At 37.2% G+C, this 18,547-nt stretch overlaps 1 protein-coding gene across 1 annotated transcript in view; it reads left to right on the plus strand.

The window, feature by feature from the left end:
• Nucleotides 1–18,547, plus strand: part of DNAH14 (dynein axonemal heavy chain 14) — a gene marked incomplete at its 5' end in the record, with an annotated part of 230,846 nt that overhangs the window by 17,527 nt on the left and 194,772 nt on the right. The window contains 4 exons of the mRNA XM_084254058.1: nucleotides 5,617–5,769; nucleotides 7,966–8,081; nucleotides 13,684–13,828; nucleotides 17,957–18,088. Coding sequence (XP_084110184.1) covers nucleotides 5,617–5,769; nucleotides 7,966–8,081; nucleotides 13,684–13,828; nucleotides 17,957–18,088 — 546 coding nt within the window. The remainder of the gene's footprint in view (nucleotides 1–5,616; nucleotides 5,770–7,965; nucleotides 8,082–13,683; nucleotides 13,829–17,956; nucleotides 18,089–18,547) is intronic.

Here is an 18,547-nt window from a genome sequence, read left to right on the forward strand (position 1 = left end):
TTTTTTTTCTAGAAGAGCTTTGGCTATTCGGGGTTTTTGGTGATTCCTTATGAATTTCATCAATAATTGTTCTATTTCTTTGAAGAATGTCATTGAAATTTTTATTGGAGTAGCATTGTATCTGTATATTGCTTTTGGTAGGATGGCCATTTTGATGATGTTAATTCTTCCAATCCATGAGCAGGGGATATCTTTCCATTTATTTGTGTCTTCTTCTATTTCTTTTAACAGTGTTTTATAGTTTTCTTTGTATAGGTCCTTTATCTCTTTTTTAGATTCATTCCCAAGTATTTGATTTTTTTTTGTTTCAATAATAAAAGGGATTTTTTTTAATTTCTTCTTCTTCAGATTTATTGTTTGTGTAGAGGAAGGCTACTGATTTTTTGCGTGTTGATTTTGTATCCTGCCACTTTACTAAACGGATTGATGAGTTGAATTAGTTTTTCTGTGGAGATTTTGGGGTTCTCTATGTATATTATCATATCATCTGCAAATAGTGATAGTTTAACTTCTTCTTTTCCTATTTGGATTCCTTGTATGTATTTCTCTTGTCTTATTGCTCTGGCTAGGACTTCCAGTATTATATTGAAAAGCAGTGGTGAGAGTGGACATCCTTGTCTTGTTCCAGATCTTAATGGAAATGCTTTCAGCTATTCACCATTGAGAATGATACTGGCTGTTGGCTTGTCATATATGGCCTTTATGATGTTGAAGTATATTCCTTGTATCCCAACAATTTCAAGGGCTTTTATCATGAATGGGTATTGCACTTTGTCAAGCTTTCTCAGCATCTATTGATATTATCATATGGTTTTTATATTTCTTTTTGTTGATGTGTTGGATGACGTTGATTGATTTTCAGATGTTGAACCATCCTTGTGTCCCTGGAATCAATCCTCCTTGGTCGTTGTGAATTATCTTATGGATACACTGTTGGATTCTGGTAGCTAAAATTTTATTGAGGATTTTTGCATCAGTGTTCATTAGAGAGATTGGCCTGTAGTTTTCTTTTTTTGTGTTGTCCTTGTTTGGTTTTGGTATTAGTGTAATGTTGGCTTCATAGAATGTGTTTGGTATTATCCCTTCCTTCTCAATTTTTTGGAAGAGTTTGTGAAGGATAGGCACTAATTCATCTCTGAATATTTGGTAGAATTCATTTGTAAGTCCATTAGGTCCTGGACTTTTGATTTTGGGGAGGTTTTTGATTACCATTTCAATTTCGCTGCATGTAATTGGTCTGTTTAGGTGTTCTATTTCTTTTTTATCTAGCTGTGGGTGATTGTAGAGTTGTAGGAATTTGTCCGTCTCCTCTAGATTGTTGAACTTGTTTCCATATAACTGTTCATAGTAGTTACTGATTATTCTTTTGATTTCTGCTGTGTCCGTTGTGATTTCTCCTCTTTCATTTGTGATCCTGTTTATTTGTGCTTTCTCCCTTTTTTCCTTTGTGAGCCTGGCTAGGGGTTTGTCTATTTTATTTATTTTTTCGAAGAACCAGCTTTTGGTTTCATTGATCTTTTGGATTGTTTTTTTAATTTCGATTTCAATTATTTCTGCTTTGGCTTTATTATTTCTTTTCTTCTACGGTTTTAGGGTTTTTTTGTTGTTCTTTTTCTATTACTTTGAGCTTTGAGATTAGGTTGTTTCTTTGAGTTCTTTCTTGTTTCTTGATGTGAGCCCCTATTGCTATATATTTTCCTCTTATTACTGCTTTTGCTGCATCCCATACGTTTAGGAAATTGATGTCCTCCTTGTCATTAAACTCAAAGAATTTTTAATTTCTTCTTTGATCTCCTCATTAGTCCTGTTGTCTTCCCGTATTGTGGTTTTCAATCTCCATGAGGTAGGAGAGTTCCTTGCCTTCTTTTTATAGTTTATTTCTAGTTTGATGCCTTCATGGTCAGAGAAGATGGTTGGTATGATTTAAATCTTGGTGTATCTGTTGATGTTTGTCTTGTGTCCCAGTATGTGATCGATCCTGGAGAATGATCCATGTGCGCTTGAGAAAAATGTGTACTCAGATTTTTTTGGGTTTAGTGTTCTGTAGATGTCTGTTAAGCCCAAGTGCTCTAGATCCTTATTTAGAGCTTTAGTGTCTTTACTTATTTTTTGTCTCATTGATCTATCCATTGTTGATAGTGTGTGTTGAAGTCTCCTACTACATATGTGTTTTCTCTGATGTCTGTTTCCAAAGATGATAATAGTTGTCTGATAATTTTGGTGCTCCTTCATTTGGTGAGTATATGTTAATGAGTGTTATTTCTTCTCAAAGTATTGTCCCCTTGATCATAATGAAGTGACTGTTGGGGTCTCTTTTTATTTTTTTGAGTTTAAAGTCTGTTTTATCTGATATAAGTATTGCTGTTCCTGCTTTCTTTTTTTGTCCATTTGCTTGTAGGATTGTTTTCCATCCTTTAACTTTGAGTCTATTTTTATCTTTTGTAGCTATATATGTTTCCTGGAGACAGCAAAAGATTGGGTTTTGTTTCTTAATCCAGGCTGCAACTCTGTGTCTTTTTATTGAAGAGTTTAGTCCATTTACATTTAGATCTAATTATGATATGTTAGCATCTGTATTTGCCCTTGTGCTTGTCTTTCCTCTAGTTTTATTTATTTATTCTTTTAATAACTTTTTTTTTGGCCTTCTTTCGTTGTTATTCATCCCTCTCTTGGTTCTGGCTTTAGGACTCCTTGCTTTATTTTTTGGAGTGGGGGTTTAGTCGTAATGAAATTCCAGAATTTCTGTTTGTCTGGGAAGGTCCTTATTCTTTCTTCATAGAGGAAGGGGAGCTTTGTGGGATAGGGTATTCTTGGTTGGCATTTGTTGTCTTGGAGTTTGTTGACTATGTCCCTCCACTCTCTCCTTGCCTGTAGTGTTTTTTCGGAGAAGTCTGATGTCAGTCTGATTGGTTTTCCTTTGAATGTTATCTGTTTCTTCCCACTTGGCAGCTTCATTATTTTTTCCTTGTCTTGGATTCTTGGGAGCTTTACTCTTATGTGTCTTGCTATATTTTTCCTTTCGTTGTGGAAGTTTGATGTTCTTCTTGCGTCTTTTATGTCTATTTTCAGCTACATTATGTTTGGGAAGTTCTCTTCAATTATTTCCTTGAATATTTTCTCTGTTCCTACATCTCTCTTCTCTCCTTCTGGGATTCCTGTAACTCTCATATTTCCTTTCCTCATGGAGTCAGATATTCCCGAAGTCTTGGTCTTTTTCCTTCGTACTTCTCCTTCCTTTTCTGTTTTGGTTCTTTTTATTTCTTTGTCTTCAAGAGTACTTATTCGTTCTTCCATTTCATCTATTCTGTTTTCATTGCTTTTCCCAGTGTTCTTTAGCGCCTCATTAATTCTTTGATCTCGTGCATTTCTTTTACTTTCCTCTTTAAGGACTCAATTTCATTCTTCTGATCATTGATTATTTTTCCCTTATCATTGTTTTCCTTTATGACTTCTGTCAGTTTTTTAATAATGGCCTTTTTAAATTCTCTTTCTGGAAGGCTCAGAAGTTCTTCCAAGTTACTGTCGTTGCCATCTGGTGGGTGGTTTTCTTTTTGTGGTGTGTCTTTCTCCTGAGGAGTTGCTAGGTTGCATGTAGTTTTTCTTCTCCCTGCTGCCTGTCTTCTAATTTGCCATATGCGTTAGGACACTGTGCAGCTGGTACTGGCCGGCATCTTTTTTGTGTGCTCTTTGTGGGGTTTTGGAAACTGGCAGTCCAAACAAGTCAAATACTGTTATGCCAGAAGTCTAGTGAGGCAGTGGTACTTTGAGTATGTTAATGGTCACTGTCACAGAATATTTCCTCCTTCTGTGTTTAATTACAAAGGTGTGTCTTGAAGTCCCACAAACTTCCCTAGAGGTGGATTGCACCTGGGTTCCGAAAAAAAACTGGATTCCCCTCTGGGCTCTAATTTCCTTCCAGGTGGGACTAGGCTTGTCGGGGCCTTTAGCTCTTCTCTGACTATGCAGGGAACCTTCCCTCTCTGGATTCATGGGGAGCCTTCTCCCAGTTTCAAGCAGTCTTTATTGAAGAAAATTCCCTGTTCTAAGATGGCAATGTGGAGATGCGCTCCCCTGCGTGTCCAGTCTACCCCGGCCTTGGGTGCTGCTCCCCCTCTGGGTTTGGACTGCTGGGCAAAAGGGCCCTGGCTTGCACGAATTTCCCAGGGCACCTCTGGCTCCACTGTGAGCCTTCTGTTGGTTTCAAGCAGGCTTTATTGAAGAAAGGTCCCTGTTCTAAAAAGGCAATGCGGGTACTCACTCCCCTGCACGCCAGGTCTGCCCTGGCCATGGGTGCCCGCTCCCCCTCTGGGCTTGGACTGCTGGCCAGAAGGGGCTTGGCGTGGGTGGGTAAACTTCCCAGCTCACCTCTGGCTCTGCCAGGAGCCTTCTGCTGGTTTCAAGCAATCTTTATTGAAGAAAGGTCCCTGTTCTAAAATGGCGATGCTGGTATGCACTCCCCTGTGCACCTGGTCTTGGTCTTGCTCCAGGCCTTATTTCCCTCCTTAGCCCCCCCCCCCACCCCCTTTGTGTGGCTCACCCTCTCTCAGTGCCTGAGGGTGTTTTTGTGATTCAAGGTTTCCAACTATAGGGTGTTGGTGATTTTTTTCTGGTCACTAGGTGGCGCCAGAGGTCTTTCCTAGTGTCCTTGGGGAACTGTTTTTAACCACGTGTGTTGGGGGTACAGAGTGGGAGTAGCTTGGAGGACCTCAATAGAGTGGAGGTGCTGTGTCTACCTTGTGCCCCACCGTCGTGGGGATCCCATGGCCTGAATTTCATGCCCCGGGTCTCAGTTCCCAAAACCCTCAGGTCCAGGAAGTGGGCTGTAGCCCAGTTCAGTGTCCGCAGAAATGGCGCCTTTTGCACCCCGCTCCCGTGTCCGGGCGCCTGGTTTCTGATTACTCAGTGAGGGACATTCACCTCAGTGAGGGCCCCCGTGTGTCTCCCCTCAAGCCTAGGTCACAGGCGCAGGGACCTGGTCAGCCCTGATCCGGGTATGCTTTTCAAATGCCCTCCTTTTCCGCACAAGCTTACAGGCTGGCCTTGGGCTGTTTGTAGGTCTCCTGGGAGTTTTTATTTTTCTCCAGTGGCACCCGGAGCCATTCGCTCACCTCCGTGGTGAATCCTGCATGGTTCTCCACAGTTCCAGTTCACAGGGTGCGGTGGCTGAAATAGTTCCTTTCCTCTCACTCCTGCTTGATGCGTTTTTTGTTCTTGTTGGTTGTTTTAGTTTTTGTTTTTTCCTCCTTCCTGTTGGTCAGAGAGTGCCGACTTTGTGGGTGGGGGAGGGTAGCAGGGTTCTGAGCTTTCCTCCCTTCTAGTCCTCTTTTATGGCAACTTTTTTCTTTGGGCAGTTTGCCAGAGTTGCCCGTTTATTGTTTATTGTCCGTGTCCCAGTTCTCGTGGGGACCTGCCACTTTTCCTCCCTATTAACTTTTTTTTTTAATGGGAGGTCGAGGTCTTACTCGCAGCGTTTCCTCACCGCCATATTGATGACGTCTCTCTCTTATTCTATATTTTATATATATATTAATGTTATTTTTACTTACAGAGTAATCTGTTCAGTTATCTTCTTACTTAATTTGGTCAAGTTAATTAAAAAATTTTTTTTAACCTCAGGAACCTTTGAAAGATGATGGAGAATTTATATATTGCCTTCCTCGGAAAAGTCATAAAGTCCTTTATAATCCTTATGATCTTCAGGTAGTGTCTGCCCATAAAGCTAGACATTGCAAAGAATTTTGGATTATTACTGCTTCATTTGTTTCAAAGGTAATATACAATGGATGTATCTAACTTTCAGAAATAAATGGAAATGTATACAATTTATTTGGATAAATTTATTTTTGTGTATTTCAGACAAACTTGGTCATTTGAATTTATGTTTAAGAATCTCCTCGGGAAAATATATTTACTAATGACATTTTATTCATTTTTTAAAAATATTTAGCTTTGAGAACTCAATTTTAAGACATTTTTTCCTTCTCAAATATTAATATTTTATGCAATTTTTAAAAAAAGAATTAGAAAACAGACATTTGTTGGCATAGTTGGAACTGTAAAGATAACAGTGTAATCAGATTTATTAGAACTTCATTCCCAGATGTATAAATACCCTTATAATGCTTGTTCACAGTACTTTAATACTTATTACAAGTTATAATTATACAGTTTCTTGTTTTGATCACTTAATGATCCCAACCTCCCAACTAAACTCCCAATTAAGTGTGTGTGGGCAAGGCCACATCTGCACATGAAGTAGACCTGTGTGTGCAGATTTGGAAATACCTCTAATAGGCGTTATCACCTGAAAATGGAACAACATCTATGTAAATAACATATGTTCATAAATGCGTAGGTGCATACTTTTGTTTCTGGATGAAATTTAAGAAAACGTTAACATTTGGATAGGGGAAAACAACTCTTGGAAGAGAGAATTCCTTGATGAAAGGCATGTCATTTTTGAATGTCAAGGGGTAATAGGATTATTATTAACTGATTTGGAATTATTACATTCCTGTAGTTAAGATTAAATTATCAATATTACTTTTATAGAAAACATAAAAATTATGAGACAAAAAATGAATGTCTTTGTTTAAAGTACTTCAGAGAGAAAAAAATGTTTCTCTTGTCTTTCTCTCTTGAGCACAAAAATGGCATTAGAAAATGGCTAGTGAGTTCATTCTTTCACCAAGCTATGTTGGAGTTTGAATATTTTTTTTTTCTTTTCTGGGCTATCTAGTTCTTTTCAGGCTATTTTTTTTTTTTGATAAATGGAACATCACCTCTGCCCATACCCAGAAACCTTGAAGGAGCTTCAAGCTATGACTAGACTTCCAATGGAGTCATCAAAGAAGTGTAACCCAGCCTTGACCCCAGAGTCATCTCAGAAGTCCATGAAGACAGTTCCCAGGAAGATGTAGCTGCCTCGCAACCTACCTCAGAAGGGCTAATAAAGAATCGTAGTGACTGGACTCAACCTAGTATGAAGCTCCCTGCCCTGAATATCCACCCCAACAGCAGCACCAAGAAAAGATCTTACAGGGGACTGGGGCTGGCACACCCTAAGGGAGGGGAGCATGGACACTGATGATAGCTCAGAAAGAATTGAGGGGAAAGAGGCCAAAGATCAGATACTCAATCCTCAACCAATTTTCTCTGACAAAAGAATAAAAAACAATCACTGTGCTGTTGGTTGCCGGTGTCACAGAATTTTCCTGAAGAGAAGATTGCCATGGAGGAAAATTATGACACGGAATCGATTAAGCAAAAAACCTTATTCTTGTACTGTCCTTTTTTGACAGTAATTCTGGGGTCATTACACAGCAGCTTGGGAGAGCTGCTCATTGCTGTGAGGGACCCTGAGCCCGTGTTCTGTAACCTGCGACACAAGTTCTGTGATGTCTTTTTCTTGCTTCTCTTTTCTAACTTCATTCCAATAACTTAGAAGAAACCTAATGTTGCTTATACGTAAATGACCTCAGTGTCTTCAGTTACTCCAGGAGGTACTGGTAGGTCTTGTCTGTGTAGCTTAGAGAAGCCTGAGGTTGGAGAGATGAAATGCAACACAGGAACTTTGAGCAAAATAACTTGTGTGGGAGGAAAGTAAGCCACTATCGGGTGGTTTGATTAGCGCCTAATCGGGGCAAGGTGTTTTAATAGATCTCCTGGCTTTCAAACATTTGAATTGTGATAAAATGTTTGATGTGCAATTGCAATTTTCAGTAGCATATGTATGTATATAGAGAATCTTATTAAAACTGAAATGTATTTGTAAAGAAACGAAAATGACAAGTAAAAGGCAATGTTTAATGAAAAAGTTTGGGTGTAGATGAAATGAGGTCGATATAGAAAAAGCTTGTTTATAAAGGCAAGTAATTATGAGCCAAATATAGGCTTTCTTAATTTCTTGGGAATAGTGTGTATTTTTTAAAGAAAGTTCTTTTTTTGTGTGCTTTATATTTTCAGGTTGTTAAAATAGGTAAAGCAGAAGAAATAGAACTCATACCAACTTCAGAATGGCTATTAGAAAGAAGATGTTACTATATTTTACAGACGAAATTCAAGATATTTTGCAATTTTAGGTGAGATAAATGAAACTAACTTTTTGTAGTATTGAAATAGCAATTGCCTGGATAACATCTGATTCTGACACAGTAATGCCATATATATGGGGAAGTACAAGTGGGAGTTTTCCATAAACATTTTTTACATAAAGGAATCAAAATCAACAGGCAACTATAAACCAGAGACACACTACAGAGGGGGAGAAGGGAGTAAGATCAAAATAAGGGTGGTGGGAATTTTACAGGGACAATAACCAAGATGAAAACGCATACATTGAACAAAAATGAAAAACAATGTAAAAAATATATATAAAATTAAAAAAATTAAAAAAAAGGGTATTGGAGGCAATTTTGTTTTGGAAAAAAAGGAAGCTTATCCATTTAAGTATTGAAACTCTTTAATGTTAATGCTTTTGGATAAATAAGAGCTTTTATAGATAAAAATATACTTTATAATCAGGCAAACTTAAATTGACTATAATGACCTTGATTTCCCTTTTGTTTTTCATGCTTTTATTCACTAAATATTTACTGAGAGTTCACTAAGAACTGGGCATTGTTCTGGATTCTGGGGGTCCAGTATTGAGCAAACCAAAAATTGTCATACTGTTGAAGAACTTAGAATATTGTGGGGGAGAGATAATAAAAGAAATATGTAAATATGTAAAATTTCATATAGAGAGTAATGTTATCAAAATAAAACAGAATTAGGGAGTTGATTCAAGGTCATCATTTAATTTTTTTCTAGTTCTAGATTACATTACCTTACACTACACTGCATTATGTTACATCAGGATTCCTGAGACTGATCCTTGACAAAGTAGTTCCAGACTGTTGTTCTTTTAGTCTTTGAAACTTGTTTTGATTTTTTTTCCTCCTTAATGTCTGTCTTTTCTTATGGTCCTGCTACTGTTTGCTGGGGATTCGGAAAAGAGATAAACAACATTTTTTAATTGTTGCATTTAATGTGGCAAATTGTTGAAATAACTAAGAACTTGAGGAACTTTTCTGTAAGAGAAGTCAATCAAACTGTGGCAGAGAAGTATTCACACTTAATGAACAAATACTTAATGTGTACCTGCTTTGTTCAATTGTTAAGGGCACTGGAGATACAACCATGAAAAAACTACGTAAGAGCTCTGTTCCTGGAGAACTTATGTTCTAGTTGAGGGACATGGGTAATGAGTAACAAATATGATACTTTCAGATAGTGATAAGGACCAGCAAAATAATAACACAGAGACAAAGATGTCTGTCTGTGTGTTGCTACTTTAGATAGGATGGCCTGATATGTGATATTTAAGCAGACACCAGGTGATTGGACCTTGGGAGAAAATACTCACAAGTTGTGTAGCTGTAAAGCTGGTATTGGTAAGAGGCTGCATGTTCTGGTGTATCAGCTTATGATATTCATGTTGCTATATTTTATATCTATTTTAAACTCTGTAACTGTTGGACCATGATCTTTGTCCTGGTGTATAAATTTGCAGGCTCTAGTTGACTCTATAATGTTTAATTTTTAAACCTTTGAAACCTAGCTGGAACTGGGACAAGAATTATCTTCTTATGATGTTTAACATCATTAAGTCCACAGTCAAAATGATTCATTTTCTTTAATCACGTTAAGGCAAATGTAACTAAATTCTAGTCAGGTTTAAACTTGTAGATTTACTCTATTTTCAAATTTTAGGTTTTTGAAAAAATACATAAAGTTATGTCTATTGAGATATTAGTTTACAATACTGTGTATGTTTTAGGGGTACAGGTTCATACCTCTACAAATGTGTTATCCACCCACCACTAGTACCCTAATAATCCTCTACTGTAGCCCAATGTCCCCCTCTCCTCTTTAAGCTCACTTCTGTGGTCTGGCGGAGGTGCTTCTTACATCATTATTGGGCTCCCCTCTGATACTTGGGTTTCCAGGAATCTTCTGGATTCCTGATATACTGTGAATCTCTATTAAAGTGCGATAAGAATTTATTTGTAACTCCTCTTTGGAGCCTTACCATCAGGAAGGCTACTGGATTTGTCAAACTACTAGATTTGTCTGAGGCATTTTTGATTTCTAAGACTCCAGTTGTGCTTGTTTGTATGATGGGTTCTTTCTGAACTGCTTGGATGGCTTCAGTTCTCTTGCCTTCTTAGATTCAAAATTAGCCAATGACATAACTAAGATTGGCTGGCTGGTTGGACTTTGGAGCTCTCTTATCCCTGCCACTTTCCTCTTTCCACTGGCTCTTACAGTTGGTTAAGAGTGATTATTCTCATTAATGGAAAACTGATCAGAGGGTATCCACATGAGTTCGTAGAAGTGTTACTTCTGTTTGGGGCCTTTCTATCCTGGCCACATATGATATTCATCCGCAATGAATATTCAGATTCTGTAAATCCAAGTGTCATAAAAACTTTAAAAAGAAATGCAATCCTCAAAAAGTCAGATGGACAAAGGCACTCTAGAAAGCAGCTGGTAAAGAGCTTCATTTGAATTTCAAAAGCTTAGAAATGAATCTGTCAAATATCAGCAAGAGCTATGAAATAAAGCTATTGATGCAAAGAAAAGAGTTGAGGAGATCAAACAGAATTGCCAAGCCAAAATGATAATGAACAGGTTGAAGAAAAATAAAGAACTATAGAAAGTTCAGGACATCAAAGAAGTCAAATAAAACATCCATCTTATCTGGGCCCTCCTGCAGGCAAAGGAAAGCAGTTGGAAGAAAAATGGTGCAGAAATCACAACAGGATGTGGACATGAAGATGTTTCTTAAAAACCCTACTAACAAATTTTTATAAGTGCATTTGAAAACCTCCTTTGGAGAGTATAAATTATTGATTTATTTTTTACATAAGGTGATTACAAATACATCTCCTGCTTTGACATCTGAGAAATGTCAGATATTATGGATGCTAGACTGCATCTCACTGGTAAACATTTCTGATAAATATACTTACATAAATCATGAAAATACTGAAGCTGCAGAAGTGAATTGTGGGCATAAAATGCTCATGCCATTTGGATAATGCACTGGTAGCATTTATGTCATAATTATTGACAAAAATTCATGGCTAGTGATGTTCAAAAATAATATTCCCTTTATTAATGTTATAGAAGGTGGGGCTCAGTAGAAGGCTATTTGACAGTTAGCCTTAGGTAAAATCTATTTGTTTTGGTTTATTATCATTTTAGAAGAACATAATAGCCTCATGTATTGGAGCTTAATTGCATCGTACTATTTTGACCTAGTTTAACTGTTTTGGTAGGCATTTGTGAATGTTTGGGGTGAGAGCTGAATTGTCTGTTTCTGTAGTGGCACTACACTCTAACTTCTACTTTGGAAAATACTTAATTCTAACTTGAGATTCCTAGTAGCACAAGTTTAATTTTTTTAGTTTAGTAATTATTTAGAAGCAGAGGAGCCCAGTGCCTTTAAATGTTTGTTTGGTTTTCTTTTAAATAACACCTACTTGGTTTTGGAAAATCAAATTTGTGAGAATTAGAACATCTAGACATTATTTACACATAAAACCATTTCTTTAAAAAATGTTTTTTCTGTAATTTTTTCCCTTCATCTGACCACCTCTGCCCATACCCCATGTGCCATGTTCTCCTCCCCTCTCCATCCTTTCCCCTATTTCCTCTGGTAACCATTAAACATTTCTAAATTTAAAAAAAAATGGAAAAGTTACTGGGGGAGTGGGGGTGGATTATGATATGGCACTAGATTAGTCCTACAAGTGCATGAAATAGTTGGTGGCAATTTAGAACAGTTGAGGGAGATTTGCAGAAATAGTACAAGTGTTTCATGTGTGAAAGTTAAAGGATAATGAATAATCACCAGGGAAACTTTCCAGTTCCTGCTTTATGTAGCCTCTTTGAGTTTTTAAAATTACAAATACGTTAAAAAATGATTATTACATAATATCAAAATAACTAATTCTTTACTTAACACAATACAGTGATTTCTGATCAATGTATCTTCATTATAATTGAAATTGAATCTTGAGTCTTCTTGCAATAAATCTCTTTTTGAAATAGTAAGCCAATAAAGATGCAAGGGAAAATAATAGGTTACATAGATTTTATATTTATTGGAATGTTGCAGTATTGCAGCTAAATGAATTACGCATCTATAGAAATCATAATGACTTTTGTATACATTCGCCTTTTGCTCTATATTCTGTTGTTTGGTGGAAAAGTAGCATGATTTGATATTTACTTTAACTCAGGATGAATGAAACATAAAAATACATTTATGAATAAAATACATAATATAAGAGGTATTTTTTTGTTTCAGAATTAAAAAATCATTTGTTGCTTGGAAATTGAATATTAAAAGGATTAAGATAGAGAGGAGCAGGTAAGTTGTTATTTATTTATTAAAGATTTATTTATTTCTGCATACAACAACTGGGGTACAGGCCAGAGTTGTGGGGGATGAGAGGATTCACCAGAGACAGAGTGGGGAGCAGAACAGACAGAGTGACTGAAATAGACTGTTGAGGGGTGCAGCAGGTGAGACAGGAGAGGTCTGCTGAACCATGTGGATTGTTCCCTGGCTGGCTGGGGATAGCTTGATAGTGCTGTGTCTTTAACCCCTAACCCCTGTGCCACCAAGGAGACCTAAAGCATGTAAGTTTTGATATGTGATATATTTAATAAAAATTTCAAGAAAAAAAATCCTTATTTTAAATATTCAATATGGAAGCAGATATAAATTAATTTTCACTCAATGGTTTGAAAGCCACATTCCATAGCCTTTATGATTAAATTTAACCCACCTTATTTAAAAAAGGAAATTAATCTTATAAATAATAAACATACATAAACACTCTATTTCGTAGTGTACTGTTCTTGGTATAAAGAAATTGTAATGCTGTGAAGAACCAGTGCACCCCTAATTTTGCAGTCATATTTCTAGGCTTTGTTTTGGTTTGGTTTTGTGACTTCCTTGGTTTTGTTTCTCTGTATTCCACATGTGAGGGAAATCATTTGGAATTTGTTTTTCTCCCTCTGGCTTATTTCACTTAGAAATATTCCCTCCAATTCTATCCACAATGTGCTTATTTCTCATTCAGTGCTTTTTTTCTCCTCATTCCAGTGTTGTTAGCAATGATTTGTCTCACCTTCATCACCATAATCAAACCAGCAGAAAGGGGCAGAGAAAAATAAAAGGGCCCTTCTGCTCTATTTAGGATATAGGTGATGGGCAAATTTAAGAAACATTCTCCAAATGATCCCTAATCCAGTTATTTTTTTCCTGTAACTGGGAATTTAGTAAATTGAGGATATTTACTTAAACTTCATAAATAATAAATATAATTCCTTTTGGATATTACTGCTTACTATTCCAAATTACTAGAACTCACTGGTTTACAGAGTAACACCATCACTTGTTTTCTCCTGTTGTTTTTCTTAGTCAGCACACCCAGTACCAAACCATGCCTTCAGCAATCTCAACCAAACAAAATCAGTAATGCTTACTAAGGCTTTGTCAGTGTCGCTTAAAATGTGGCATATGTAATACATATTAATTATGGGTATATGAAACAAATTATACTAGTTATCTCTGAATTTCATGTTATTGAATAAGAGATAAATTGGGATATTTTTAACTTTCAGGTCATTTTTATCCCACGAGCTTTTTTTGGCTGATGAGTTATTTCTAGGATGTTTGTTTTTTGTGAAGGGCCTTTGTGAAGATGCAGTTAATCCCCAAAATGGTAAAGGAAATGAAGGTAATTCATCTGCCATATGCCTTGTAAAGGTGGGTAGAAGTATCCTACTATAAGCTAAGACTGGCATAAAGAAAATAGAAAGAGTAAATGATGGTTTGAATTAGAGGAATACAGATTTCTAGATCCACAAGGAGACCGTCCCTATGGATGGCTAATCTTGCAAAATATATAGAGAACATTGTTCCCTTGTGTAGTGAATTTCAATAGTTGCCAACATTCCTTGTAATTTCTCCCACATATTTAACCTAAGTCTGTTATGAGGCCCTTTATTTTCAGAACTTGTACAATAGTCTTTTTTTTGAAGATTTATTTATTTATGCATGCAAGAACTGGGGTATAGGTCAGAGGTGTTGGGGGGGGGTGAGAGGATTCACCAGAGACAGAGTGGAGAACAGAACAGGCAGATTGACCGAAGTTCACTGCTGAGGGGAGCAGCGGGTGAGTCAGGAGAGGTCTGCTGTGTCATTTGGGTAGCGCCCTGGCTGCCTGGGGATCAAACTTGTGCTGCAGAGGCTGTGAACAGCTTCACAGTGCTGTGCTTAACCCCTTGCACCACTAGGGAGGCCCTTGTACAATATTCTTTATAAATAAGTTATCTGTGATACATAATTGCTATTTACCAGTTATTTTTCTCTCAGTATAGCAGGTCAAAATTTTTTCATAACTTGCAACTCAGAGGTTTGAATTAAATTTATAAATTTTCCTCTTCCACAATAGGGTGATCTTCTTAATGATTTAATTTATGTAGAATAGTTCTTTTTTTTTTTTTTATATAGAGAGGCATGTTTTTATTTATTTATTTATTTGTTTGTTTTGTTTATACATGCACTGGGTACAGTCAGAAGCGCGGGAGGGTGAGAGAATTCACCAGAGCCAGAGCGGGGAGCAGAGCAGGCAGAAGGACCGAAGTACACTGCTGAGGGGAGCAGCGGGCGGCAGGAGAGGTCTGCGCGCCATGTGGGACCCTCCTCTGGTGGCCGGGGAGCAGCCGGGGATTGAACCGGCGCCGCAGAGGCCGCGGGCAGCTTCGCAACCCAGTGCTCAACCGCTGCGCCACCGGGGAGGCCCTGTAGAATAGTTCTTTTAAAGAACTATTTAAATACATAAAACTGTAAATTTAGTGTTTAATGTACAATTGAACAAGATTCTAGTTGCTTTTACCTCACTTACCTTCTATATGAGGGAAATACTAAGAGGTAAAATTGATAGTTATTTAGAATTAGAAAGAAAATAAAAGGACTTGGGCAAGTTAAAATGTGACAGTTAACTCAACATTACTTATATTGATTGTGCACATGTAATAAGATTGCTGCTTTTAAATCACAGCTTATTTTTAGGATTGTATATAGTAACTGATACTTGTAGGTGCCCAATAGTTAAATGAGAAAATTAATAAAGATGAAAATCATTACAAAGGAAGTATGATTTATATAGTTAAATTGAGAGCAGTAATATTTCGAAAGTATTCAAGTTAGGTAGGAGACATTTCACAAAGGTGTTTTTTTGGGATAATTTTAATGTAGAAGAAAATTGGTCAGACGTGATTTTTTTTATGAATGGCTGAGTGAATTGATAGAATTTGTCAATAAATTTGATGGCAGTAAGTTAGCTCATGCTAGCTGGCAGAGCAGGGATATTAGGGCTCTTTCCTGGCTTCTTTAGGCTTTATCAACTTTCATCCAAACAACAAATGGAAGGGGACAAAGATTTTCAGAAGCTATATGCATATTATCTATTTTATGCAAAGAGATGTGCAAAGGAAATGGATACAAAAGCATTTCTATTTTCAATCCATTTATTGATTATTGGAAGAGATAATGCTTTATATAAATATATCTACTTCTAGAGGTAGTTCCTCCATTTTGCTAATTATTCTAGCTAAACAGTGAACAACATATAAAGCAAGGAATATTTATTGGTCACAGAAATTGAGAGGATTGAGAGGTAGTAGAGATTAGCCTTCTTTGGAGTTCAAGTTAGACTATGCTCCATGGAGGATTTTATGAATTGCACGATGTTAGAGTTGAAGAGTTGAAGTAAAGTTGGGAGGTAGAGATAGGGCAGCCAAATAAGAAATAGGAATGTGAACAAAATATTCAATGTATGCTTGATTTGAAAGTTAGGTTGCCTCTTGAATGTCAGGTCAAGAATAACAGAATAAGGGGAAAATAGGATTTGAATCTGTCCTTAAGGGACTCTTTTTTTTGTGGGAGTTGTTCTTAGGATAGAGTGCCAAGAGCAGCAGTTTCTGAGACTATTTGTGGAGAAGCCAGAGTCATATGGAGGAAGAACAACGATTCAAAGCCAGGGACCTGAGACTGGGGTCAAGAATAAGAAGGTGGCTAATTGTGCATATATAGTGTGCCAGTGTCTTCTGGTGATACAGATGCCAGTGAGGGATTAGCGGTGAGGAAGGAAGGAGAATGAAGCAACACATTAAATGATTGTTCAGAAGTGGGTGTCATGAATGGAGTTCATATGTGCTGATAGATTCCACTGGGGTGAAAACACCTCTTTCAGAGGGCTGGACTCCCAACTTTCACCTTTAAATTACAGTTCTCAAGAGATGATGACCTATCAAGGCTAGAGAATCAGCTAAAGAGTTGGCACTTTTCATCATGTTTCCTATTCAATTATAAGTTATTTATTGGACAGTATTTTGAGTGCTTAATAAAAATACAGGTTTTGTCTCCCATTCCTTTTGGGGAGGGTGCAGCAAGTAATGCTAGTAATTTACATTTTTCACAAGACTCTGAAGTGATTCTTATGTGAGTAAGAATTGAGAACTATTCTTAAGGAACAACTATTGAAAGTTACTAAACATGTTATTTCAAGAAAATTTAAGTGATACTGGTTTGTAGGGAAAATGGAAAGTGAGCAGATGTAGTTAGAGAGATCAGTTAGTACAGTGCTAGAATAACGAAGGTGTAAGCAACAAAGACTTCAATTAGGGAGTTGACAGTGAAATCAGAAAGGAAGGGAGTTTTTGAGATATTTTACTGGATACATCAGGACCTAGTAACTAGATATGTGACCAGGAGAGGGAGCAAGCTGACCCTAGAAAAGCTGACAGCAAAGGAAGGGTCGGGGAGGGACAAAACAGGTGAGGGATGAACACCAGGGAATATGGTGAAGGAAGAGAACTATGGGGACCAAAACATTTTTTTTAAAGATTTATTTATTTATTTATACAAGCACTGGGTATAGTCAGAAGTGCGGGAGGGTGAGAGAATTCACCAGAGTCAGTGCGGGGAGCAGAACAGGCAGACTGACAAAGTACACTGCTGAGGGGAGCAGTGGGCGTGGCAGGAGAGGTCTGTCGTACCATGTGGGACCCTTGCCGGCGGCTGGGGATCGAACTGGCGCTGCAGAGGCTGTGGGCAGCTTCGCAGCCCAGCGCTCAACTGCTGCGCCACCAGGGGTGGCCCTGGGGACCAAAAAATTTTAAGAAAAAAATTTAATTATAAAAAAACCCCGAAGTTAATACAAAATTTTAAGACTAGTGTAGTACTTTTCAATCTTTTTCTTTTAAAAAAAAATTGGAAGCATACACTTAAGTATTATACTATCATTAGGGAGAAAGATGTCTGCATGTACTTATGGATGAAAATGTATTTTGGCAAAAGGATTAACACAGAGTAGACAAACAAAAATCCTGAAAGGAGGAAGAGTGATGGCATGTGCATGATTGAATGAAACACTGTTTCTGTATTGCCAGCGGCAGAGTTCACTGGCATAGTTGATGGAAATTTCTCCATAGTATACTCTGAATGCATTCAGAATAGAAGTTATCTTATTTGAATTATTTAATTTAACCTCTTCATCCTACATTTAATACTCATATTTTTACATTTTACAAATAATTGGTACTTTAAAGGTAAAAGTAATTTCTGTGACTTGTGCTTATAATTTAAATAATAATTATTTTTCTGTCTTTTTTGAAATCTAGTTTTAGATTTAACTGTGGGCTTTGGAATTTGAAGAATGTGTAATGCATGTAGTAGTATATAAAACTTAATGTATACAACACAAAATATAAAATATGCTCTTTATTACTTGAGGAGATGACCAAAAATATGCATATACATATGTATATGTATATACTTGTAAATGAATTTTTATCTTGCAACACTCAACATTTGCTTTTATTTAATAAGCTGGATAGATCTCGAACATATTCTCTGGAGGAATTCTGTGAAGAGCAATCACAGCAAGCTATCCAGGCATTGAAACAATTTAAGGATATCAGGAGTAAAGCAATATCAGAAATAAAAAGTACACTTTTAAAGGTAATATTTTTTTATCCTCTTCATCAGGTTATTTTTTGTACTGACTAAAGTAATTGTTTGAAATTTCAATCCTGGAAAAAGGGTTGGAAATGAGCTATTAGAGGGACAAAGATGATTAGCCAACCAAATAGTATTGCGCGTTTACTAGATACAGAAACTGTTATAGGGCAGCCCTGATACAAAATGGGTTGCCTGACCGTGGGTCCTCACCCGCGCACTTAAAAGGACTTATCAATACTCTACTGCAGGCACACGCGAAAGGTTAATAAAAGGTTTATTTACAAGGGAAGGGCAAATGAGGAAATGTACAACTCAGGGAGAAAAGTGGGAGACAAAGTTTTAAATGCGTCCTACCCGATCTGCCGATCTGGAATCCCAAATGGCACTCTGAGAGCTGGCTGCGAGCCAGGAGCCGTGAAGCCAGGAGGCGAGGGAGAGAACGAGCCCCCCAAGGCCCAC

This window comes from Talpa europaea, assembly GCF_964194135.1.
Source record: "Talpa europaea genome assembly, chromosome: 14".
NCBI classification, from domain to species: domain Eukaryota; kingdom Metazoa; phylum Chordata; class Mammalia; order Eulipotyphla; family Talpidae; genus Talpa; species Talpa europaea.